The sequence below is a fragment of the Ammospiza nelsoni genome, chromosome 10 (genome assembly GCF_027579445.1).
Source record: "Ammospiza nelsoni isolate bAmmNel1 chromosome 10, bAmmNel1.pri, whole genome shotgun sequence".
In the NCBI taxonomy this organism is placed as follows: domain Eukaryota; kingdom Metazoa; phylum Chordata; class Aves; order Passeriformes; family Passerellidae; genus Ammospiza; species Ammospiza nelsoni.
In genome coordinates this window covers 11899692-11926471 of record NC_080642.1, presented here as the reverse complement: position 1 = coordinate 11926471, position 26780 = coordinate 11899692, and the positions used below count along the sequence as shown (strand labels likewise).

The 26780-nt window shown below is 42.1% G+C and overlaps 2 protein-coding genes across 5 annotated transcripts in view; one reads left to right on the top strand and one right to left on the bottom strand.

Annotated features, from left to right (window-relative positions):
- OPA1 (OPA1 mitochondrial dynamin like GTPase) overlaps window positions 1-686 on the bottom strand; it is a 49381-nt gene extending 48695 nt beyond the window's left edge. For all 4 annotated transcript variants that reach the window (XM_059478869.1, XM_059478871.1, XM_059478870.1 and 1 more), the window contains exon 1: window positions 560-686. In XM_059478869.1, coding sequence (XP_059334852.1) covers window positions 560-588 — 29 coding nt within the window. In that variant the 5' untranslated portion in view covers window positions 589-686. The remainder of the gene's footprint in view (window positions 1-559) is intronic.
- A 3760-nt stretch (window positions 687-4446) lies between these two features.
- ATP13A4 (ATPase 13A4) overlaps window positions 4447-26780 on the top strand; it is a 37012-nt gene continuing 14678 nt past the window's right edge. The window contains exons 1-16 of the mRNA XM_059479708.1: window positions 4447-4575; window positions 12018-12191; window positions 14652-14786; window positions 17028-17098; window positions 17191-17271; window positions 18088-18157; window positions 18976-19110; window positions 19516-19588; window positions 20220-20351; window positions 21521-21691; window positions 22137-22294; window positions 23740-23928; window positions 24242-24303; window positions 25032-25182; window positions 25782-25868; window positions 26535-26688. Of these exons, the coding sequence (XP_059335691.1) occupies window positions 4513-4575; window positions 12018-12191; window positions 14652-14786; window positions 17028-17098; window positions 17191-17271; window positions 18088-18157; window positions 18976-19110; window positions 19516-19588; window positions 20220-20351; window positions 21521-21691; window positions 22137-22294; window positions 23740-23928; window positions 24242-24303; window positions 25032-25182; window positions 25782-25868; window positions 26535-26688 (1906 nt within the window). The 5' untranslated portion in view covers window positions 4447-4512. The remainder of the gene's footprint in view (window positions 4576-12017; window positions 12192-14651; window positions 14787-17027; window positions 17099-17190; window positions 17272-18087; window positions 18158-18975; window positions 19111-19515; window positions 19589-20219; window positions 20352-21520; window positions 21692-22136; window positions 22295-23739; window positions 23929-24241; window positions 24304-25031; window positions 25183-25781; window positions 25869-26534; window positions 26689-26780) is intronic.

The following is a 26780-nucleotide window of genomic DNA, read 5'->3' as shown; positions in this document are numbered from 1 at the left end:
AAAACACATTACAAAGTAAGTGGGCGGCTATGCAAGTAACTACAAAGCAAATGTATCCCGACAAAGCACACGGTGGCATTTTCTTTCTCCCTCAGCACAAGACAACGCTTATTTTCCTACTGCTGTTCCCAAATAGGGGCAGGAACTAGATGATATTCATGTTCCCCTTCCAACCCAAACTATGCCGTGACTCTATAAAATTTGCCAAGGAACACCGCGCTGTTATCCACCAGTGCCTGTCACTGCTCCAGCCGGGAATGCTGCAGCAGAACGCAAGGCAGCTGCTGGCAGGGACCACGCACGGACACGAAAGCGGCCGGAGCTCCCCATGGCGAGAATGCGGGAGAAGCAGCCCCCTCCCCTCCTACGGGCACCGCCTCCCCCGGTCCCAGGGGAGCCGCAGGCTGGGAGAGAGCCCAGCCCGGGAGAGAGCCCAGCCCGGGGCTACCAGGCTGCAGCAGCCTCAGGCCCAGCCCTGCGCCACTCACACCCGCACCTCGCACCCCACCAACCCGCTGTGCTGCGCCGCCTGCGGCCCGCCGGGGCTCGTCCCGCTTACCAAGCCGCCGCCGCCCGCGTCCGCCACATGGTAAGGGCCGGGAGGGAGCGGGAGCGGCCCGGGAGCCGCAGGAGCGCGGCCGCGCTGAGGGCAAGGGCAGCGGCAGCCGCTTCCGGGCACCGCGGTCCGCGCCGCCCGCCCCGCCGGAAACCGCGCCTCACCGCGCGAAGGTTCCGGGCTCGGCTGCGGAGGAGGAGGGAGGGTTTAGCGGGAGCACCGCGGCGGCTGGGCGGCCGGGAGCGGCGAATCGGGGAGAGCTGGATGTGTAATGCTTGGATCAGGGATCCCGCACCGGGATCAGGAATCCCTCACCGGGATCAGGGACCCCTCACACTTGGATCAGGGATCCCCGCACCGGGATCAGGGATCCCGCACCGGGATCAGGGCTCCCTCACACTTGGATCAGGGATCCCCGCACCAGGATCATGGAGCTCTCACAGTTGGACCAGGGATTCCTGCACCGGGATCATGGAGCTCTCATACTTGGATCAGGGGTCCCTCATACATTGATCACAAGTCCCGCACCGGGATCATGGAGCTCTCACACTCGGATCACGGATCCCCACACCGGGACCAGGGGTCCCTCACATTAGGATCACGGATCCCCACACCGGGATCACGGAGCTCTCACACTCGGATCACGGATTCCCGCACCGGGATCATGGAGCCCTCACACTTGGCTCAGGGATCCCCGCACCAGGGGCATGGAGCCCTCACACGGCGGTCCTGGATTAGTCACACTTGGGTCATGGATCCCCGCACTGGGATGATGGTTCCCTCACATCGGGGTCATGGGTCCCTCACACTGGGGTTCTGGATCCCCCACACCCCCGTGCTCGCCTCGGGGCCTCGTCCCTGTGCCCCTGGCTGCTCTCGGGCAGGCCTGGAGAGGTGCTGAGGGCAGCCCAGCCTGGATGGGGGCACCAGGGGCTCCCACGCTGTTACAGGAAAGATTGTGATGAGTCCCCTGCTGTTGTTGTGCCTGGGGAGTGCATGACATGGGTGGCAGTGCTGCCTTGAAAGCTGGAAAACACAAGGTGTTTCCCAGTGGGTTTCTGTGAGTTGTTGGGGTTTTTTCTGGCCACAATGAAGCAGGAGGCAAAGGCGACGTCAGAAGAGTTCATCAGCTCTGTCCATCCTCTGCTCACACAGGATCACCTCTGGTTAGGTAATTTCTGAGCCGTGCGTGCCACACCTGTCCCTAAAGACCACATTGGAGTGCTCACCTGGCAATGCCAGTGCTTGCTGACTTTAATAGCAAGTATTCCCCTGTGCTTGGTCTGAATCTTTCTTGTAACATGCCCACAGTGGACAGGGATAATGTTACATTCTCCAGTTACCTGTTTGAAGATTGTTGCCATGGCTCTTCTCAGTCTCCTTTTCCTTAGATAGAACAACGCTAAGTACCTCTTCTGTGGAATGTCACCAGTTGATTCACAGCTTCCTTTCTGTAACGTGGCCAGAACTGGGTGTCACATGCTGAGAAACAGAAAATGAGATTTGGGGTGCTTTAGAGGTCAGGTTTCTGTTTATACTGTCAGATTTTTCAAAGCAAAATATATTGCCTAAGGATGACATAATACACACATGTATTTTCAGGACTAGGATAAAAGTTGAGTTGAGGTGAGGCACGTGTTTTTGTTTTTGCCTCTTGCTTGCCTACTTTGTGACTATTTATTTATAGGTTTAAGGGACTGTATTTTAAATCTTACTTTGCTTTTATATTTTAGTTTGACCAGTTATTTTTGTAATTTATGTATAATTTTTTAAGACACATTTCAATTTAAAAATATGAATGATGACACTCCATAGGACATGCTAACAAAAAACTTTTTATGAATAAATACTATGTAATTCTTACTCCAAACAGTAGAGAGCATCATATTACTAAAGGTTCCAATTCAGGCTGCTTTCTCTCCAGGCAATGTGAACACGCTTAACAAAATGAGCAAATGTCACCATCTTCTTTGGTTCTAGATTAACAACTTGATGAATTATTATGACAGATTGTCAGACTCTGGAAATGATGAATGTTTTGCACCTTTAACCTGTTTTTTCTTCATTTTCAGTTGTGAAGGTATGAATACTCCTATGAGGGTGTTCTCTAGGAGTGCAGAACACCTTGGAGCTGGAATAAAACTATGAACAGTTAAAAGATTGTATGAGTCTTTATTCTTCCCTGGAGACCCTGCTTTGGTGGGAAGCAACCAAGGACTCCTGCTGCCCCTAGTCTGCTACAGGAGCTAAAAAGGGCAAGGGTGATGTTTGGGAAAGCAGCAAAAGCTGACCAGGCAGAAAAAGTGTGTGTGACCATCCTGTTTTCCACACCTGGCACCTCCCAAAATAATGAGTCATTTCCCAAAATCATCAGCCTGCCTTAGAAAAGTTACCTTTGCAGTTGTTCCCTTTTTTAGTTTTAGTTTGTGCTGTGGCTCTTGTATAACAACTGGTGTTCCCTTTGCTTGGTCTCAGAAGAATAAAATGGTAAGTGGAGAGGCTCAGAGCAAGTTGCAGTGGGAGGAAAGAGAGGGTAGCATTGAAGTTGGGTCTGGAGTGAACCTTCTTCCCGCTTGATCTTGTGCAATAAATCACCCTTACACAGCTTAGTACAGATATATCCTTGTCAGTCCAGCCTCTGGCCTGGGCTCCCTTTGGAGGTGTTTAGGTTTCAAGGCAGAACAACTTGCCTCCAGTGCTTAGCACCAGCATTTTCAAACACATCTGTCTCTGTGCTGGGCATGGGTGCACATCTGTTTGTATTAACTGACCTAATTCCTTCACTTTCTCTTCTCTGTTTCCTGCATTTCTCCGTTTCAGATCCTCTGAGCCTGCCCACTGGAGGATAGGCAGTACTCTTTCCTGTTGCTTGAGATCTGGACTTGTACAAGTCCATGCCTCATGGCAGCAAAATGCTGAGGAATAGGAACTAACTTGATACCTCTTGATCTGTTTCAGTCACCCTAGAAGTAATGTTTTAGTTTTCTTAACATACTTACTGGAAGAACAGGTTTGCCTTTCCTGACCTCACTCCTAAAATATTTCTTGTGTAACTTCTTAAAAAGTAGCAAAGTACAAGGAAATAGTAGTGGAATGGGAACGACTCACAAGACTAATGAGCAAATGCAGTCCCCCCCCCCCCAAAAAAAAAAAGAAAAAAAAGAAGTGGCAAAACTCTCAGAGTTGTTTTCCTGCCAGCTTCCTTTTGGCTCTGATTTAAAGGTCGGAGACTGACATAAGTGGGAAACTCCAGTTTTCCCCAGGAGTGAGTAAATAATCTCAGTGCTGTCTCCCAAAGCTATATGGTGAGGTCAGAAGACATTCTATGAGGATATTCCCAATAATGAATAAAGCTCCTGGTTACAGATCCTACCTGGCTGAATCCTGACACACAGTGTACAAATCCACCTGCACACACTGGGGCCCCTTTTTACAGTGCCAGAACTTGATTTATTTTCTACAGCTTATGTGGAGAGCACTGCTGGACACTTAGCTCAGACTGGTTGCTAAGAGTGTTAACAACAGCAATGGCTATTTTGTTTCTTATTTGGACACACTCCTGGTCTCCAGTGATTCCATAATCTCTTGAAGAAAAATACTCCCCTCTTGCCCTCCCCTGAAACTTTTGTGCCAGCAGTGCTTGCTTGCACCTACCAGAGTTATGCTCTGGAGTCATATTGTGTCAAACACTTGTAAGATTGAAATTTTTCTTCTTGCATTTTTGACTGAGTTCTGCATGAACCCTCACAATTGCAAAACTGCAACAACAGAATGGAGGGAGGAGGGATAAAGTGTTACCTGCTAACCCCAGAGAGGGAGGAGCTCCCTACTTCAAACATCATCAGAATTATAAGGAAGGTGTGTACTTAGAGCACTTCCTCAATGTAGAAGTTCAAGCATACTATGCTGAAGACCTGTCCTGAGGGTGCTGTAAAAAGTCTCCAGAGGGTCATTTCATGGGGGAAAATGCTGCCAAGAACCATTATGCACAGCTTAACCAGGAAGAAGAGAATGAGATGGTGAGTTGTGTCTCTATCTAGGTCTTTCTTAGCTTGAAGCAGAAGGCGGCACGTGTTCTGCAATAAAATGCTACAGACTGTAATTGAGTTATTGCTAGTTGGGGTGTTTCTTTGGCAGAAACATACAGTTAGAAAGGGATATAAATTATTTTTTTTAGCAGAAAGAAAATAAGGTTGATTGTGTCCATTGGATTTAACTGGTTATGCCCTCCAACAGGGGATGATGGCTCAACAGATTATTCATGTGGTGTTACAAATCTAGATAGAGATGGTTTAATATGAGCTTGAGGGATGGGCCAGACTAGGATCCCCAACCATTTGACAGCTGGGTCTCCAGGATCAGCTCCAGTTAGAGAACAGGAAACCTTGGCTTTCTCCAAAACACAAAAACACCTGTTATGTTTGCATAAATTACTGACAAATGCAGTCTCTTGAATTGCCAACCCTATCTCAGAAGCTGGGATTCCTAAATACTGAAATACTATATTTCTTTCCAGAGTTTCCCAGGGAGAAATGTGTTTGCATGCATTTTGTAACACCTGGAAATAAGTTCAATGTTTACACCAAATCTCTGGTCTCCCGCATGGCAATGCTCTTAAATAGTAAAGCCAGTACACGATTGAAGTGAATTCAGTGCTTCTGAGCTGTTTTGCCATTACTGTGTGTTATGAGTCAGGTATTCACATGGATTCTGTCCCTCTAATAGATTCTGCTGAAGATGTCAGATCCATGATGCAGCTGTACAATAACAGTTCTTAGGCATATCTGGTAAATGCAGTGCTTCTCAAAATTCCTGTGCTGCAGAGCCACTGGAGCACTGCTGTGAGTGCCTGCAGGATTTCAATAGCAAAGCTATTGGAACACAGTCACTTCTAAGTTGACACAACTGTTCTCTTTCAGAAATCCTGGAGAAGTCTTCAAATTCTCCTCACTGACATTATTGTTCTAGTGAAAGAGACTGTGTCACGTGCAAACATGGATACCTGTTATCTTGCAAAGAAAAATGTAGATTTTCAGACAGCCCTCTCAGCCATCTAGGGAAGGGGAGATGCCACATTTTGCATAATGCACCCCTGGGGAATGCAGCAGAGAGTCACCCAGCAGCACGGAGTGAGCAGTGCAGGAAGCACAAGGCACTGGCTCCGCGGGTGGGGACTAATTAGCCCCGTGCAATGCAGAACCCGACTGGCTCCGCCGGCCAGTTACTAAACCTGCTGGCAGCGGCCCGCTCCTGGCTCTAGCCCTGGTGCTGATGTGCCACTGCTCCCCAGCTCCAAACAGCTGCTGGGTTTGTGCCTCTGCTCCACCCTGCCCTGTCCTTCTAGGACTATAAACACCTGCTGTGCTCTCACCACTATCGGTGCTGTCTCTAGCAATGCCAGAATTGAGCCGGAGCTAATTAGGCTTAAGTGGATTGTTTGGTGCTATGTACAGTCACACTGTTGTACCCTGAATATTCACTTCCAGCTGTGCACTGCTGGGACACCCAAGCTGTGCTTGTATGGAACCAGTTATCCTGAAGATGTTTTTATTTCTCACCAGTATCGTACTGAGTCCATGTGTCCTGAATCTGGTGCTCGAGGATCTATGAATCTGAGGTTTTCCATGCACAGCTACTGTGTGTGCCCAGTGTTGAGTCAGTCTTCACTATGAATCCAGAGTGTCTGGCAGTTGCCATGCTCTCCATGCCTGCAGTGAGTAGGATCAGTGCTCATTCACCTGGGGTTTACAAATGGAAATTGAAGAAAAAATACTTGTAAAGCGCTTGAGTTGAAAATGCAATTAAAACTGGAGCCAAATTATGTTAATTTAGGCAGGAATGCATGTGTGTTTGTTACATAGATAAGAGACAAGAAAAGTATGATATAGAGGAAGATATCCCTGAGGATGTATGTGGTACTGTAAGAGACAAGAAAAAAAGCAATGTGTGTATAGAAAACAGAGAACACCTAATGTGTGTATTTGTGTGAAAGGAAAAAAGAAAGTAGTATGTAAATGAGAGTAGTTGTGAAGAAAGAGAAATCTTTAAGTAGAGGAGTGAAGAAGAATATGTGAAGTAAAGAGAAGTTAATTTTTTAAAATTCAAAGCGGTAAAAAATATTTTTGATGCTGTTTTCAACAGCCAGTTTAATCTACCTGAACTAAATTATTAACAAGAAGTTCCTGACCTTTCAAACAAGATCAGATCTCTAACAGCTGACACTGTGTAAGTGCCAGTTCTTCCAGAGTGGAATAGTTCAAGTAATTTGAAAGAATGTAAGTCATTCACTTGAACTCTGGATGTGCAGTGCTTCCCTCTGTGGAACCAGCTGTCCTGTTTGCTGAGGAAAGATGGGGAACTCTAATAAGAGGAAATGCTTTGAAGATTTCTTCTGTTATTTCCATTTCTTTCTCCTGTTATTTCCACTTCTTGGTACAGCTGAGGTGCTAGATAGTCCTGGATTTAAGAGTAATCACTCTGACTTAGGAAATCTAACCTGTATATCCTTGTGTATGTCTTCGGGATTACTTTACAATTGCTGCAGAACATTTGCTTGAATTAAACTTCACTCTTCTGCTATGCAGCTAAAACTTAGCAAAGTGTATTCAGAGCATGAGATAAACTCGTTCTCCACAACCATTTGTAGTACCAGAAAGATCTCAGTAGTGTGAGAGAACTCTGGGCACAGCAGCTTGCCTCAGAGAGGGCTAATAGTATGCTTCTCTTCAGAAAATCTGCTTGAAGATTTTGAGAAGTGGTACATTTACTGTGGAATACAAAGAGAAAGTAAAACCACAGCTTTATGCTCTCTGCCAATTTGATGTTCTTCTCTGCACAGCTTGGGAATAATCATTCCCTTTGCACTAAACCTAAAGTGTGAACCTTAAGTCTTGCAGTGCAAAAGATTGTGATAGACTTTGACAGGCTGCTGCTTTGGGAAGGATTTTCCAGCAGCCTGTCCTAAGCATGTGTTCCCCCATTTCTTGGGCTGAAGGAATGGAAGAACTGCAGTCAATCAACTGGTGCACCCCAGTTTACTGCTGCATCTTGGCAGCTGTCTGCATCCTTTGATAGGCCACAGTTCTGAAGGGAATCTGGTACAGGAATTTTATGTACTTTGAATTTGAAAAATGTAACTGTAAAAATTGAAATAAAATCTGAAATGTTGCTAATGGAACAATAGTGAATGTCGCTACTGGTTTCAGAGAGAACAGGGACAAACTTCTGATGAAACAGGTTCTGGTTGGTAAGACTCAGTTTCAGTTATTAAATTGCTTGTGAAACTTAGCCAGTCTTTCAAGTCTAATCCTATTAACTGTTGTTATAGCAACAGGTTGCTCATAATAGGGTACCTGGTGTTGGGGTTGCCAGAAATATGACCATTCACAGCCATTGTTTAGGTTCCCTGATGGTAGCTACAGGCTTTGTTTTTACCAAAGAAAAAGATGCTTGAGTTTGTTTGACATTTGCATTTAAATTCTGTTGTGCAGATGACCTGGCAATTGGAGGCAATTTTTGTTTTAAAAATAAGTAACAAAGACTTGCTGGACACTAGACTGATAAGCCCTTGAATGCTGGCTTTGTGTGATTGTAAAAGCAGCTAAGAACCTTACTTGCCACTGGGCAGGTCTGGCAGCTTTTTCTGTCCAATAATCCTGGCCGCTTCTTAGACCCTTCACTCACAAGTCAAAGCATTTTGTTACAGTCACTCCTGTGACTGTTGCGAGTCTCAAGAGAAAAGGGATGTTAATAGATGAAGAAACAAAATTTTACTGTACACTACAATTTATTAAAAATTTTTCTATAGAGATGAGATGAAACTGTATACCAGCCAATTCTGTAGGTGGTGTTACATCCTATAAGGAGTCTTACAGACAGCTAATCTTCACTTTATTTTCCACCATTTCCTAGTCTGATGCACTCAAGAACCCAGATTTTTGACTGTGAACTGTTTTATATACCAAATGCACTCATTTAACTCCAAAAACTTGCTCATGCATTAGAAAAGTTGTCAAGCTGCAAATCTGTATTCATCAGATCTTCTTCAAAAGAAGCATGTCTGCATGAGTGCAACGAAATGAAACACAGCAAAAGTTATTTCCTTAACAACATAAAACTAACCTGACAGACATGTTCTTGCTGCAGTGCTCTCAGTAGGACTTCTGCCAGCCTTGAAAGCATTGTTTGCCATAGTGGACATGCATTTGCTTGGAGATCCTTTTAGCAGAGGCTGAGTGAATCAAGAATTTCTAAACCCTAATTACTGTAAGTCATTCATGTGCCTAAACAAACCTGCACCGTGTGTGTGCCTGTTCCTCCCTTCTTCCTGCAGGTTGTGGATACCTCTGTTATGGGTCTAATATTCACCTTTCTTGTGGAAGATAATAGTTTTAAGAATTTTTCTAAAGAATTTCATTTTGATTTATCTGCTAAGTGAGAAGTTTCTGCTTTAACAAGGAGTATTCATGTATTATTTTTTTTTATGAATGCAGCATTCATTGCTATAATCCTTCCAGCTGAAAGCACAGGGCCAGAAAAAACTCCTCAATCTAACAGAACATTCTGTACTGAAGTTAAGCTTGAAAGGTTCTGGCTCAGAGAACTTTGGCACAAGTCAAAGTTGGAGCTCAATCTATTTCCCTGCCTAGCTTTACTTCTCAGTGACGTGGCCCAGGTGACCCACTCCAGACATTTCCAAACTGTGGGAAATAATTTGCTTTGGCAGTAGATTCCTTCATGGACACCCAGATGCATCAGTTAACATCTGATATTTATTCTTTCCCGGCTGACTCATTGTAGAACTCCTAAACAGCTGTATTCAGAAATGTCACACTCATCAAGACATGAACCAACAAACCTGAACCAATATCTCTGTTCATATGGCAATTCATGCCCTTGAAGGGTCAGAACAGCTCCATGGTATCCCTCTGTCTATCTGTCTCTCTGTCTGTCTCAGGAAAGTCCCTTGTGAGAAGCAGCAAGATCCAGCACGCAGCATAATGACTATCTTAAAAAACATGTCTTTTCTTCCAAGATGAGCTGTTTTCCTTGTTTCCCTCTCTTCTGTATTTCAAGATGAGGAATACTGATGCATGCTTGGTTCTGGGGAGTGTCTTGCAATCTATGGATTCAAATAACTTTTTGAGTTGAAACTAATCTGGAAAAATATATGCTGGCATAGGGGGACTCAGATACATATCTTCATATATTAGTGCATGGTTTCCTAGGCAAAAATACAGAGAAATACAGAGTTTGCTCTAGTTTTGTGGTTATGTTGTTGTGTCGGACTTGGGAAACCATTGAACATTTCAGTGAAGAACACTGCCAAGAGATGATGATCCCAAATGACTGGCAAACATAGGCAGAGCATTCACCCTCTCTCTTCTTCATTCTATTAGTACAGCCTTACTGACTCCTCAGACATCGGGTGTAAGACACAAAAACTGAAAATTAAAGGAGTGATTCACAGGCAGAAGCTAGATGCACATGGCAGCAATCCTGCTCTTCCCCACCCTGATATTCATGCCCATCCCAATTTGAAAATACTATTCCAGTTATTCCAGGTCCAGACAGATACTGAAGGAAGTCCGAAGGTGTGTTCTTTTAACAGTTCTTCCCTTAGGTGTCTCTGTCTCTTTGGGAGATCCTTTTCCTTGCTTACAAGCTGTGAAGCCTGGATCCAAGCTAGTAAGCAATCTGGATCCTGCTGGTAAGCATTTGCTGTGAAGAGTAAATTCACATTGTCCTGTGTATTATTCCACATGCAGGTGCTGACACTATTTCTTTAACCTTTTTGCTCAGGTTATAGCTAAAGAGAGTTGAGTGGAGACTCTTTACCTTGTTATAGGAACATGTGAATATTAATTGCAAAACTGCCACACCAACTGCCTCCTAGCAAGCTTGCCTGTTTGCTGTCCTCCATGGGCTTCCTTCTTTCTCCTGCAGAGTTGCCTTATTCTCTTGGCTGCTCAGAGATTATGGAAGCCTTTGAAAATGCAGTGTGCTTATCTCACAGGCGGTATAGCCTCTTCCCTGTGTTGTTTACCATAATTTTTCCTCACAGTTGCCAATTTCTTCCCCTTAGAAACCTCTTGGATATTGCCTAGGATGACAGAGTCTGTCTTTTGGAGAATGCAACAGAGCAGGTGTGCCGAGGCAGCATGTGGAACCACTGGGCAGGGCCTGCATTTCACATAACAAGCAAAGACTCCAGCACAGAACCAGGAATTATGCATTAGTCATCCTTACAATTACATTGCCTTTTCTTCTCACCTTATAAATGGATCTTGCAATATCTGTGGCTGCAGATATCTGATCCTCAGAAGCAGATTACACAGGTTCTGCAGATATACTCAGAAGAAGGAATGAAGGAACCTTAACGCTTATGCCAGCAAATTCTCCTGGTCACCTGATGTAATTGCAGCCTGGAATCTTCCATCTTAGCTTAGGCTGCATCTTCTCTATAAAGGCACTGTAGATGTTTTGTTTCACTGAGTCCCTGCTAGCAGTACTGAGAGGAAATTTGGCCATGGTACCAAGACCTGCAGCTCTTAAAATGTAATGCTGACAGACATGTTTTGGGAAAGTCACCTCACTGTAACAATTTCCCCAGCTTTTAAAATGGAATAATAATACCTACTCATACAACTAAAATGAGTTGCTTCCTTTGGCCTTCTGACATATAAAGCATTCTGCAAGGATTCATTAGATGTTCTTTCTAATAGTTGTTATTATTACTATCATCATCATCATCATCATCATCATCATCATCATCATCATCATCATCATCATCATTAGCTGTCAGGCCAATGGCACATTGACAAGCTCCAAAATCCCCATACTGGAGCTGTCATGGAAGAGGGTAACAGCTCCAAAAGCTGTGTCTGTGCCAAGCTGTACACAGCAGCTCCAGCTGGTGCAGGCACACAGTGTTATTCACCACCAAGCAGAGACACTGGCTGAGTGTCGGAAGTGCATTAGTGCAGATCACTGCTAGAGCAGTGATCACTTCTAAGGCAGCAGTTCTGCACTGATCATTCACCATCTCCTGGTACAGATGTACTTAAGCTCTTCAGCTGTCTGATCCTTAGGAAAGCTGATGGTCAAATCTGAATTCCTGACTTGGATTAAAGATTTAAAGCTCTATATTTTGTAATCATTCCTGCTCACACACACACAAAACAATGTCTCATGCTGAGTTTCACAACTACATAAGAATAGTGGTTAGGTTACAGCAATCTGGATTTTATGAAGGTGGATGAAAATTCTCTTGAAGATGCAAATTTTTGGTAATCATGCTTAGGATACCTAAAGTAGCCAAATACAAGTTCTATGGCTTGTTTTTCACAGTACCATACCTAACAGCAGCTATGGCAGAGCAGGGAGTGACAGGAAGGTGTAGTATTCCAGGCATTTCTTTAGGAGAAATAGTAATAAATTTTGTCTTCTTTTTGCTGTACAGGAGATATTTGGCTACAAAACTCAAGGCTGCCGAAGGGCCTTGTGCATTGCTGGGTTCATCTTGTCCTGTGGGGCTCTGAGGCTGCTGTTTTACTGGAAGCCAGAGTGGGATGTGTGGATAAACTGCATCCGATGCAGCTTGGAAGAAGCTGATATTGTTCTGCTTAGAACAACGGTAGGTGCCTACTTTAATCTTTTAATTAGTCCCTAGTAGGTGGCTATTTGGAAGGTGAGTTAACTGTAAGGTAACCAGTTGGCTGAAATGTCTTACATTGCTGGTTTCCTGCAATAATATCTTATGTGCACCATCGTTGATCTAAAGAACTTCAAAATATCCCACAAATTATGTGTGTGATGATGATGGGAATGGAGTGTAACAGCTGATCAGACAAGGTGAAAGACATTGGGCTGATAAAACTGTAATATCTGTGGTTTCAAGACTGTTCTCAGTCCTTCCTCCTCCCTTCTATCATCCCTGTGCTTTCTACTTTGTAGCATTGTGCTCCAGTTTCTAAAGCACCTGTTTGTTTGGCAGTATCCAGCAGGTGCCGTTTCCATCACTTGGCTGTTCTGACAAAGATGTCCCTCTCTGCCAAAATTGATCTACTGGGCCAAATTAAAGATTTGTCTAGCAGTGTCCCAACAGTGTCCAAGTGTGTCATGATGGATACAGAAGTACACAGAAGAGGCCAAGCCTACACTGACTGCTTGTTTTCTTGGCTCTGTGTTTCTATTTCCCATCAGCTTCCACCATGTCCAATAAGCTTGCAATCCTGCAGTTAATGCTTTCAGAGCTGGCACATTTTGCTGTAGTTTCCTGATACAGGTCACTCCTGTTGAGGGCTGTACTGAAGCACTGCAACATATGCAAACCCTTGGTTTTACTTCATGGAAGCTACTGCAACACTAAAGAAATAAACTGAGACTTGGATCTGAATACCAGCTGAGCCTGAATACTCCAGGAGCTGGCAGAGTTGGTTTACTTCCAGAAATTTGATTTGTTCTGCTTCAAAGATTTCTGAACAATGGCATTTTCAATGTTTGCAATTGCAAAACGGATCACTTATTGCCTCTGTGTTTGAGCTGCCTTCTTAAACAGCACAGCAACATGTAGCTAAAACCCCAGGTTTTGAAAATCACAGATCTGCCTGTTGAATACTTTATAATGAAACAATCTGCATCCTAATAGTCTGGGCATATGTTTCTTCCTTTATTAAAAACATCATATTAGGCTTAATATCCCTTCTTAATCTTCAATTCAGTTTGCATTTTTAATTACCTATTCTTGTGTGTAATTTTAAAAAGATGTGCCATGCCAAGCACTTTTCAAATAAATGAGTTTTTAAATGATCCTTTGTGTAATTAAACAGGAATTGAATAATATTGTATGTTCTTGTTATCAAGAAGCTTTCTCAAATGTGCTCTAAGTGTTTGAAAATTTAAGATTTCCTTCATAATCATTTGTGTTAAAATGACAGTTTTGTTTTGTTGTGCTACATTGTGATTATATCAGTTCTCAAATGTGATGGCTACTGCTAATGAGGATACAAGTAATCTCATCAGCTTGATCCTTGGAATTATCTTTTGCTTCGCATAAAACCTTAATTCTTAAGTCATCATTATCTCTGCATTTGCAATATAAGAGCCTATTAACTCTCTTTGGTTATTGATTTTTGATTCACTTTAGTTTAAATGATGAGCACCTGTGTTATTCACTGGTTCCCATTTCAATCTGAATCCCAATGTCTACTCGTTCTGAAATCTAAATTCGAGATAAATATCAGAAAATAAATGTTATTCTACTCAAAAGACCAGTTTAAGAAGAAAAACAGGCAAATAAGCTATATAAAGTTATTAAAGTTCTTTTTTTAACAATTAAATTGTTCCAAAGGGCTCATATTTGGTACAGAGATCTTTTTTACTCTTCCCTTTTCCAATTAAAGTTTCATAACTGCAAAATTGCTCACACACAGAATGTAAGTCAGTCTCATGGTTGGCCTTAATGCATGTAGTTCAGTGTTTGGGACTGAAACCTAGCATGAGGCTAGGTTGCTGCTCAATACAGTAGTTCCTCTAATCTCTCAGAGTGTACTACCAACCCTTGTCATCAGGCAGTTCTAATGTTCAACTTGCTTTATAAAAAAAGTGAAGGTCATGAACTCAGTTTGTGGTAAATGCTTGTCTAAGGTGCCATAAGTGTTGACACTTCCAATGAAGTGTTAACTCAGGAGTGGCTGTAAAGGCACTGGCACTGAACATCCATTTTGCAGCACATCACTGTGTTCCTTTTGATCTTCCCTTTACAGCACGGTCACTGCATCTCAGATTGCCCTGTGCTGTTTGCCTGCCCTAGATCTTGACCTGGGTGTTCACATTCCATCCTTATCAGCCACACACCAGACCTGTGGTCACTGAAGTGTTTGCAGTACTCACATTTTGACAGGACAGTGGTTCTGTTCCTATTCTAATGATTTTTCTCTAAATCACAAGTGTTAGGAGGCTTCTGTTGGCTAATCCTTAAAAAAAGCCAGAGTAGTACTCTAGAAAGGCTGCTGTAATCATTGACTCCAAGGTGAAAGTGAATTTGGTCTGTGTTTGGGGCAAATTGTGACATTTCTCTTCTATACCCACTTAGGATGATTTTCGGACTTATTCTCGTAAGACTGTGACATGGATCTCTGTGTCTGCATTTATCAAAAGCAGATCAGACTATCCAGCCACTGAGGAAGACTCAATCTTCAGCAAAGCCATAATGAAGCCAAGTTTGCTAGTAAGTAAAGTATTCTGTGCAGCATCTGGGAGATGATGGCAAATCTCAGCCATGCTTCATGGAGTAAAAGTAACTGTGAAACATATGCAGCTAAGAATCTTGCAGCTTGAGGAACACAGTGAGCTGTGGAAAAAGAAAAGAACTGTATTCAATTGTACTCACCTCTGAAAAAGTCTTCTTATTCTGACAGGGGTTTTGAAATAAGAATTCTCACTATTTCTGAGAGAAAACCTTTGTTATAAGTAGGAGAGCTTCAGGAGACTGGGGTTTGCAGCAGAGAATCAGTTCCAAATTAAAAAAAAAAACACAAACATTTTTGGCATAGGAAACAGGGAATTTAGAAGTGACTGTGTGTCTGAAAGGAGACCATGCAGAACAGACTGCAGTTGCCCCAGTAACATGAAAGCAGGGATTAATTCCGATAGGGAATAGAACAGAAAAGTGTCTGAGCTGGATCAGTATTTCCAGAAATGTTTCATCGACACATTTTGCTTCTTTCTCTTTGTATGCACCAATTTCTTCTTGAAAGTGCATTTGCTGGAGTCGGGTTAACAGGAGTCAGGATTAGGAAGGAGTCAGGAACAGGTGACAGGAGTCGGGTTAACTGTTAACAGTTCTTGCAAAAATGTATCCTGGTCTCTGCCAGTCCCATAGATTTGAGATACCGCTGAGACTGGGGAGAAGGTAGATGATGGATCGATGCAATGTAATTAACCCATGTCTAAAACATGTACCAGACAGTTCAGCTATGTGCTTTGCTTAGCATTACACGTTAAGTTTGTGTGAGCAATAGGAATGCAAAATGATACATTTGCTAAATCTGGCTCTTGATTATCGATACTAGAGCACTGCACTGAGGAATCCAGAAAAGAGCTATTTTCCCTTTCAGGAAATAAATTTATGACTTACTATAATTACTTTTTATATCTACAACAATTTTAAGTAAATATTTTCAATATAAACCTAACTTTAGCTGAGCAAAACTTGTTGCTATTTCTACTGTGGACATATATTAATGTACATAGGAAAGTTTAGTGCCAACTAATTTAATCAACTGGCACAATATGAAAAAAGTGGAAACAGGTCTGTCTGTCTGTAACATTCTTTTGAGGATCAAATTAGTAACAAAAAAAGGCCAAATATAGCCTCAAATAATAGGTCCTTTGAACACCACTTTCATATCAATCAAAACATCTAGATAGAAAGGACCAGATTTCAAAGCAGCAAAGAGAGAACAATTTATTCCTTCCCTAGCAATTCAAAAGCCCCTGCTTATAATTCAATTTCAAAGTGGTTTTTCCATTTAAGTTACCTGAGTGCACAAGTGCCCAAGAGCTGTCCAAGGACTTCTTCTGACAAGGAGCTGAGTCCCTTGCTTCCACTCCAGATTTAGCATTGCAGATATTGCAGCTCCTATTGCATAAAATCCTAACTTCAGACCTCTTGTTAAGTTAATGACTGTGGTTATAACTCCATTTTGAGTTGGTGGATGAGCTGAGTCTAGATTTCATTGGCCTATAATAATGCTTATTGCTTTGGGCAGGGAGAGTTCCCTGTAGCTGATTTCTTTATCACTCGTGTACAGGTGTATATCCCTGCCTTCTACCAGCTGATAGTACGTGCCATTATCTCTAATAGGCTTTGTTATTGTTGTGCTAGACAGGACAGACTCCTCTTGCAAGTTATAAATGACAGCGTGTGTTCCTAATGGATAACTGCTCTGCAAGGGCTTAACATTAGCAGTGACTCAGTATCCTGGGATGGCCTTTCTTGTCTGTTGGCACATCTGTTTAGCTGAAGGACTCAGCACCATGCTTGGACATAGCCCAAAGGCCCCTGCTTTCCCCGAAACTAGACAGAAGACAAGGGAGCTGTTGGCTTTTTCAGCTGCTTGTGTAGCCACCATGGCATCAGTGATCTCTTACATTCATTCTGTGAGATCAGAGTGAAGATTATTCCTTTTTTCAGAAAGAAAACTGCTTTGTACTTGCTTGACCTAAAGATCTGTAAAGCTTTCTGGAACCTGCACTGTTCCCGATTTATAGATTTGGGATACCAATCTATAATTCATCCAGGGTGTCAGTGAATGCAATCCTGTCTTCTCTCCCACCTTGCCCCCATAAAATTTCCCTGATTTGTACTTGACCCCAGTGAGGATGCCCAGTTGAGCTCTGTGAGCAAGTCTCAGAGTATTTTTGTTTCCCGTGTTGCATGCTTTGTTGTCCCTGTCTTGTTTTCCAGGTGAAAACTATCCAAGTGCAAAAAATCCGCTATGTCTGGAATGACTGTGCAAAACAGTTCCAGAAAGTTGGGTGAGTTCACTGCACTGGTTGCACAAGTCTCTGAAGAAGTCAATTGTCTTTGTGAATAACATCCTAAGGAACATTCTCCCTTTCTATTTTAGAGTCCTAGAAGATCACTACACTTGCTCAGCTATACATGATAAATTCGGTTCTGGTCTCACCTGCAATGAACAAAATGTCAGGTAATCATTGTAAAATGTGAACACTCAACATATGGATTTCAAAGATATGTAAATGTGATCAGTTGGTGCACTTCCCATGAGTTTTTTGTGTATTTATTAATATGCACGTAATTTTAGATGAAACAGCCATGCATGGAAATATTGAATGAAAAGGGCTAGAGAATGTTGTTTATTCCTTGTCAAAGCTTTTGAAGCATCTCAATATTCATCTTTGTTATTGTTCTCAATCAGGAAATAATTGTGTCCTGTAACTAAGTCTCTGTGGAAGAGTGCAGATAAGTTGTGTGTTTGCTTCTTCACTGGAGCTCCAAATTAACTAGTTCTAGTCATTGAACTTATTCTCATAAACTACTGTATTATTAAGGAAGTTACAGAACATGTATTTATGAAGCGAAGAAATAAACAATCTTCAGTTGATTGAATATTGAAAATCCAGCTCCTGACCTTAGCTCATGTCAAATCTTACATTCCAATAATTCTTAACTTTTTGCAAAATTATTTGGGTTTGGATCATTTAGTTTTAGATGCAGAATTCCTTTGTTTATGGTCTCTCAAAGTAATTCTTGTATGATGAAAACATTTGCCTGATAAGTTGTGTTGCACCTCTTGTGTGCATAAGTAAATGTCACTGGTACAGCCATCTTTTCTGATGTAAGCACTGTAGGGATATTTAAATTTCTTTTCTTGAAAAAATATACTCCCAGCCTTTAAACTGGGATCAAAAGATGCTCTCAGGACTACTGAAATCTGTATTTTCTTGAGGAGGTGACACTGTCACTATTTTATCTGTGAGTGATGTATCTTTATCCCGTACAGGAGAGTTATCTGTGGGCCAAACACTATTGATGTTCCAGTGATCCCTATTTGGAAACTACTCATCAAAGAGGTTAAGCATTTCTGTTGCTTTTATTCTAGGCTGCTTGGGAGACCATATGTGCATATAATTGATTTTATATCTGATTTAGTTTCCCACTACTCACTCTTCAAACACATTTCTTTTTCAAATCCTGTTGAAAGCTGTTCTATTAAATCATCGTAAATTCCTTCATTCTCCCTTTTTCCTATCCTCCATCTCCTTACCTATGTGTCTGCTTGGTATTTCTATGTATCTGTGTCCTGGGAGCTCATTCTGTTTGCCCTCTGGGGGCCATTGGAGGTTTCCAAGCTGCACTGGAGATCAAACCTTCCAGACAATGGCTGTCTCTTAGTTAACAGAGGTTAAGTGAACAGCAGTAGCTGGTACATACCTATAGCTGCAGAGAGCTCCAATGAGCTCATAATTTTGGGCACAGCACCACACAAAGCACCAATATCTCTTGCAAACAGGAACAGCCTATAGGTGGCCTAAACAGGATGTTTGTGGCAGTGTGCTTATGGAATGTGAGCTCCATGCTCACAGCACAATCTGCTCTTCTCTCACCTTTGTTACATTTCTTGTAAGAAGCAAACAAAACAAGGATGGGACTGAGTCATTCACATTCCAAGTAATATCCTATTGGTCCATATTATTTGTCCCTTCAGTCAGATGAAGATGGTCCAATCTGATTAGACTAAAGTGACTACTGAGAAAATTACTAAGGGAGTCACAAGTCACAATACTTAATGTCTTTTATTCCAGATGTTTTCTAACAGGTTGGACTGTCTGAGTATATTTGGGCCATTTAAATGTGGCCAGCTCTTTACCACTGCTGTCTCTCCAAACAGGTCCTAAATCCATTTTACGTGTTCCAGCTGTTCAGTGTGTGTCTGTGGTTTGCTGAAGATTACATGGAGTATGCCATTGCCATCATATTCATGTCTCTCCTCTCAATATTTTTGACCGTATATGATCTTAGAAAGGTGAGACACCTCACATTTTCCACAAGGCAGATTTAATATCTGGGACAGGCCAGCATGCTACAACATGCACACAGAGCTACAAGACTTACTCAGAGGTTTAGTCTTGTGACATTGTGTAGCAGCAGGTGCAATGGCCTGGCCTCATAGTCATCATAATCTCTGTGTGTACCTTACCCACATCCTCCCTTCCCCATTCCAGTGCTTCACCTGGTAACATTTTGTTACATTCTCTGTAATTAGGGTGGGGGATTTCTTTCTCTCTGGTGGTTTAGTTCCTGGTAGGGCTGGAGCCCAGTTTCTGAAGGCTCTCATAACCACAAATAACAGAAGGAAGTGATTGTTAGTGGACAAATTGCATCATGTAAGTAAGATGTAACATTTTGTTTGTTCTTCTTTAATTTATAGCAATCCATTAAACTGCACAAACTGGTTGAGTCTCATAACAGCATCATGGTCACTGTCTGCAGAAATAAGGAAGGTGACTCCTCTTTACTTCTTTTTTATAATGTGCTTTGTTTCTATAGCAATTTACATAAAACGTATAGTAACAGATTTATTCTAACATGGTTTTCATCTGTTTCTCAGCTCAATTAACTCACTTCTGCACATAGAGTTAATTTGAGTTGGAAATGCATTGTGGCATATCAAACATATTAATAATTGAGTGCAGCCTTAGATGAAAATTGTCAGGAAAACGAAGTAATTTTTCTTAAAGCAGTGCTGACATAGCCAACAACATACCCATTAAATGGCTGTGAGTCCACCTAATTGCTCCATGCAAAGTGTGTTCATTGTAAAGGTCTCTAGAGCACAATCCAAAGAGATGAAGTCAAATAAAAAAATTTAGATCCAAGGCTCTTCAGTTAGGTCAGTGAAATGGAACAGTAACCAGTGGTTGGGATCCTGGGTAGATAAGGAGGAATTCTACAATTGGAACTGATGCCTAGGCATTTCTTAAATATCAGAGGTTGTATACATAGGTCCTACTGTGGTCCTTTGTTTATCAGCCATTACAAAGAATTCTATTTAGCAATTAGTTCCTTGTATTTTTCCCCCTTGCTACAGAGAAATATATGAAGCACAAAGTTTGCACTACTTTTCATTTTCAGGTTTCCAAGAGTTGGAATCACACTATCTTGTTCCTGGAGATTTGCTGATTTTGAAAGAGGGCAAAACCCTTTTGCCTTGCGATGCCATCCTGGTCAGCGGGCAGTGCACTGTAAATGAAAGCATGCTGACAGGTACAGCCATCCCTCCCAGGTTTGCCACCTGAACACCATCATTGCCCCATGGCTTCAGCCAGTGACACAGGACAGACAGAGTTATCATGCACACCCCTTTCTGTGAGACAGTCCATAGCTGGCTGAGAAGGTGATTCTTTTTGTTCCATATAATAGAGATTGAATTGTTTTTAATTGTCTAAAGACTTTAGGAAGGGCAATTTATCCTTTCCTACCTTCATGGGGTGCAACATTTAGGAAGAGGTGATCTGATTAGAAGGGAAAGAGCGGACAGTGAAGAGGAGTGAGCAGAACAGGAGAAGAAAATGGATATGAAGCAGAGTTGTTCCTACACAGGGCCCATGGTCCACTCTGACTGCAGGGTTTCTGTCACTTACTGGATGTCTCATTGCTGCAACATCTCCTGTGGACTGTCTGTTTAGCCCTCCAGACACTTAGCCTCACATTCCTGTGATAGCAGTGGAGGACACACCAGGTGGGAGAGGTTACTGGAAAGCAGGATTTTTGGTGCAGGAGGAGGTCACAGTTCCATTTCTTGTCTTTAAATTTGGTCTTGGTCTGAATCAAACTGAAACTGACAGTTCTGAAATTTCATGTAAATGAGAAATTCCAGAAACACGTTTCATTTAGAAAACTTCAGCTGTCACAAAACATTTCTCCTTCACCTTACTGTCTGACATAAATAGGCTATTTGTCACCTGTCAAGCACTGAGCTCAAGGCTCTCCTTTTACTAGAGAGGGAGAATAGGGGATATCATGTTCCCATCTGCTTGGGGGAATGTGTAGTGACCTGCACATGAGGTTCAAATTAGGTGAACAACTTGTGGCCATTCAAAGGTAGTCATGCAATACCAGTTCAGGCCTCTTTTCAAGCCTCTACATCTACAGTCAGGGTTTGGAGTCCTTGGACTGCTTTCAGTTCTCAGACTTACTGAAGTTAAGCTGTACTGATGCAGAGGAAAACTCTTCTGTAGCAGTCTGATAATTTCCTAGGCTTTAAGCTCTATTCACTCTGAAGATGTCAAAATATAAAAATAAAATTTCTGTGAACTGGTTTCTCTAGTAAATACCTTTAACTTACCATCTAGATGTCTGGGTACTTATTTGAAAGTCAGCAGGCTGTTATTAAGTGTACTGCAGTTTTCCTCATCTGAACTTATCTTCCCTAGGAGAAAGTATTCCAGTAACAAAGATCCACCTACCACAAGCTGATAATTTGAAGCCCTGGAGAGTGTACTGTGCAGAGGATTACAGAAAACATGTCCTCTTCTGTGGAACAGAGGTCATCCAGACCAAGGCAGATAACAGAGGAGTAGTGAAAGCTGTGGTGCTGCAGACTGGTCAGTCAACACTTGAGTTCACTTTTCCTTCCATGATTTTTCCACTGGAACACTCTGACAAAGTATCAAATCACATTAAGTTAAAGGCACTAATCCATATTTACAACAGACAGATGGAGAATCATTATCCTGGGCTGGGCTAAGTTATTATGCTTTGTTTCTTTTTGCTTGGCATAACTTCTAAAAAACTGCCAGCATATAATTACAAAGAAGAATTTTGCTTTGCTTCTAAGACATTGAAAAAATCCTTCCCTCTAAGGAAGATAGGAAAAAATCCTTCTCCCCCTAAGACAAAAATAACTCCTTTCTAAGGTCACATACACTAAAATGAAACACCTGGGCCTTCTTTCATAAATTGCAGAAATTATGAATAATTTTGAAGCCCCTCATTCTTTGCAGAGAATTAAAAAAAATATTTTCCCCTTGGAATGATTTGTCTTTCCAGGTTTCAACACAGCCAAGGGGGATCTGGTGAGATCCATTCTCTACCCTAAACCCATGAACTTCAAGCTGTACAGGGATGCCCTCCGGTTCCTGATGTGCCTCATAGCATTTGCAGCCATTGGAATGATCTACACAGTGTGTGTATTTGCACTTAATGGGGTGAGTTATTAATGCAGGAGAAATGGTTCACCTGAAACCCTTTTAAAACAGTTCACTCATTCTCGTGCATCAAAGTCAATGGGAGAACAGTTATACACTGTAAACAGTAGTTCTGGAAATTTTAAATCCTAATTGATTTAGAACTTTTTCAGAAGATTTCAAGAAATCATTTCATGCCATGATAATTATCTGCCAATGTAAAGTCCAAGTCATGAGTTGTAAGGTTGATTCTGTAATTCAGCTTTTGAATAATTTTTCTCCTGAGGCATAATCTACAATCAGTTGGCTCAGAAGATTATTTCCCCTTAGGATATCAAACAAAGTGTGTTTAAGAACATATTCTTGTGTCTGCTTTGCAGATTTTCCCTTTTTTCTTTTAATTTAACTTCCCCATTGTAATATGTAAAATACATGCTGATGCTATCTCAATTGCTGAAATTGTCTTGTCAATCTTTTAAGCCTGAATCACAGGATGTGCTAAATGCTTTCTCTTCTGTGAGGGTTTATCTAAAGGTGGGTGGTAAGTACTTGATTCTAACATAAAATAGATACAACATATGATCAAACTGGTGTGTTCTGTGGTCTGAGACAATAGCAATGAAGGGAGAGCCAGAACATGACAGAAATTCAGCACATCAAACACAGCATGATTTTTGGTCAAGTCCCAAGCTCAGAAGTAGTAATAGTAGATCTCTATGATGGTTTGCAAGTACTTCTGAACTGCAAATGTGCTTTAGTTTGCAGTGTCTCAGTCCTGGGACCCCAATTTGAAAAGCATTCAATTCTTTAACATTCCCATCAACTGCCCAGAATAACGGTGTCCACACTCAGCGTCCTGGCAGTCAGTTTTACACTGACCTCTAAGCTCCCAAATTATAGATTGCTTTTACAAAGGTAACTGTTACTTCCATGCCTCTTCCTGCAGGTAAAAGCAATTTTCTTTCACAACTCCTAGAACATAAGGTCAGAAGAAATCATTAGCTCATACATTCTGCCCTCATTTTCAGCACCATCCCATATGTCTCACCTGTCACCTTAACATGGAATCCAGAGCTGTGCCTATAGGCATTTGGACAAATGCCCATATAAATAGCAGATTCCTGTGTGCTGTGTCATGGGAAAATAGGTTTGACTGCGGGTGCAATGATCTAGCTGGCATGTTTGAACACATGTGTTTTGGAGGAGGCCGTGAACCTGGCAGGTTTGTTTGCATAGAGAATGGATGAAAGCCTGGAGGCTGCTCTTAAGCAGTGATGAGGCTTTAAAGCCTCTGGTTAAATCAAGCCTATTAATTTCTTATGGAGATGAATATGTGGTGAACCACGGGCAGAAAACAGCACAGCCTGGAGCACCTGCAGAGGAGGGGAGGAGCAATGAAGTGGGCTCAGTGCAAGCAGCACTTCTTGCCACTCTCTTCCTGATAACTGTCCTTGTTATTATGTCAGGAGGAGACAGGAGAAGTGGTGAAGAAGGCTTTGGATGTTATCACTATTGCTGTCCCACCAGCTCTGCCAGCTGCCTTGACAACAGGAATCATTTATACCCAGCAGAGGTTGAAGAAAAAGGGCATCTTTTGCATCAGCCCACAGAGGATCAACATGTGTGGACAGCTGAACCTTGTCTGCTTTGACAAAGTAATGGCTGTGTGGTGGTTATGCCCTCATTGGTGATGGAGCTTTGCTGGGAGTGGGAGGCTGGGGTTTGATGAGCATTTCCATTGTATTTTAGAAACAAAATTACCAGTGCTCTGTACTTCAGTTCTTCTTGTCTGAACAGAAGCTGTGGCAATTTCTTGTTTTTCTTGTAATCTAGGAATTGTCTGGTAGCACTTTTGCTCTGCACCATGCTGGTATTTTTTCAACAGTAACTTCTTAAAATAATTCTTGTTTTTCATTTCTATTGGAGCTCTTATGTGGGAAGTTAATTTTAATGTACATTTTAACTTAGACTGGCACCTTAACAGAAGATGGTCTGGATCTTTGGGGCTTGCTGCCCTCTGAAAGAAACTGGTAAGGCTCCTTGACACACCAATGGCATCTAAATTTGCTTAGTGATTGGATTCTTCTACTAGACAAAGGACCAAATCTGGAAGACAGTTATTGTTAAACAGTTAAGCAGTTGGAGTTCCCCATGTTTAGATTTTAAATTTCTTTTCCATATCCTCTGGAAAATGAATTGTTTGCTTTATCCCAGGGGTCCTGCTCCAGATGAAAAGATACAGCCACTGTTGCCAGCATTTGGCACAGTGTGTCTGGGCAGACAGTGTTCAGTTGAAAACCTGGGTTAGATCTCAAAGCTGCAGTGCAACCCCAACCCTTTATGACAGGAAGTCACTCTTACCCACAAGACTGACACTCTGTTCTTTCAGTCACCTTGATTTTGCCCATTTACATTTCCAGAAATGTGCATACACAGACTTGCTCAAATTTATATCGGCTTCAGAACTCAAAGAATCTTTGCACAAGCCTCAAGGAAGATATTTTATAATAATCTGTTCCTCTCTCCATCCCATTGGATTCCCTAACTAGACATCACACACCTGGTTTGAGCATGTGTATCCCAGCCTTTATAGGTGTATGAAAAGCAGTTCATGTGGGAGGAAAGTCCCCAGAACACCCATGTGGTTTGGGCTCAGGATGAGATTTTAACTGCCCCCCAATTTAGGATTTTTTTTTCCATTAGTCTTATGTTGTTTGGTGTTCTCTGGGGGTAACTTTTATGCTCTCTTTTGCTTTAGCTTTCAGAATATTCACAGTTTCCCTGCAGACCACAGCCTGCCTTGGGGCCCAGTGTTCAAAGCACTGGCAGTTTGTCATTCATTAATTGTTTGGGAAGGCAAGATCCAAGGAGACCCATTGGATGTGAAAATGTTCGAGGCTACTAACTGGGTAAAGCAGTGACTTATTGTTGTGCAAACAGTGGGGAGATTGCCTTGCCATCTCAGGTTTAGCCAGACATCTGTTAAAGTTATGAAAAACTCAGGAATTCTGTCAAATAACGCCTGTGAAACAGGAATAATTGAGTTTCTTTTGAAATGAAAAAATATTTTTGTTCCTCACAATCATGTTGTGATGATAAAAAAATCCAGATGATTTGTGGAATACTCCAAGAGCAGTGCTTTCTACATTAATACAAATCCTTGTGTATTATTTTCTCATTGAGTCTACGTTATATCTAAAGATTTTCCTTTATTTAATTCTGTTGTAATGAATAAAGGATTTATTGTCTGTGAGAGGACATTGTCTATTTGCTGTGCAAGGGTACAGCAGTGTCTTAGTGAACCTGGTGAGGCTTTCTACTCAATTGCTAAGAAAAGCTGTGGATTTTCCATTATTGGAAGTGTTTAGTTTGACATCAGACAGACCCCTCCCAGGAATGAATAAGATACCTTGTTTAGAGACAAGGAAAAGCTCTAAGTGGATCCTTGAGGTTCCTTTCAGCTGTACTGGTGTTTCAGTCTGAAATATTTTTGTCTTTCAATACACAGGTGATAGATGATTCCAGCAGACATCAGAATGAAGGTCAAGGATCCGCACATGCCACTGTTGTTAGACCTGGACTTCAAGCCACCACTGTAAGTTACTTGCAAGAGTCACATCCATGTTCAAGTTAGACCATCAGTGTAAGGGTTACCTTTCAGTGTAGGAAAGCTTGGGTGTCCTTGTCCAAGAGAGCTCTTCCCCACTTAGTCTTTCCTGTACTGCCTGCAGAGAGATTGCCTTGCTCTGTCTGATTACAGACGCCTGGGGGAGCTTGCTGCTCACACCAGAAACAGGGGGATGCTGGATTAGAGATTGTCCAGCTCAGGGATGTGCCTGTCCTCATGGCTTGAGACTCAGTCTGAACTCAGCTGACTGGGGAATGCAGTGGAGTCTGCTGGCTGATTCAGACCCTTACTGGTGACAAACACTGGTGGGACACTCTCTGACAACCATTTTCCTTTTGCAAGACCAGTGTGAGACTTAAGAGTCTTATTAAAGAAACAGGACTAGTAAATTCCTTTCAGTAAATTACGTTTTGTAGTCTGCTAAAATTGTCAACAAACTTTTCCTACTGTTTAAGCTAAATATTTCTGCCCAAATTTAATCTCATATTTATGTACCAGTCATTTCTAAGTGTGACAAATTGGCCCATTATACATGGTTGGCTTCTTACTATGGCCCAAAGGACAGACCTAAAATCCTTCAGTCTGAGTTTAAAATCCTTGCTAGAGTATGTAATCCACTTGATTTTCTCCTAGGCCCCTGTGGAAGGAATTACCATTTTACATCAGTTCCCATTTTCCTCAGCCTTGCAAAGAATGTCTGTGATTGCCCAGGAAATTGGTGGGGACACACAGGCCTTCACAAAAGGGGCTCCTGAAACAGTGGCCATGCTGTGCAGAGCAGAAACAGGTAACAAACATTTATAAATGCATCCTAGAAACAGATATGTATAAGTGACTTTGGATGGTGCAATGAAATTGAAGGCCAAAATGAGATGTCTG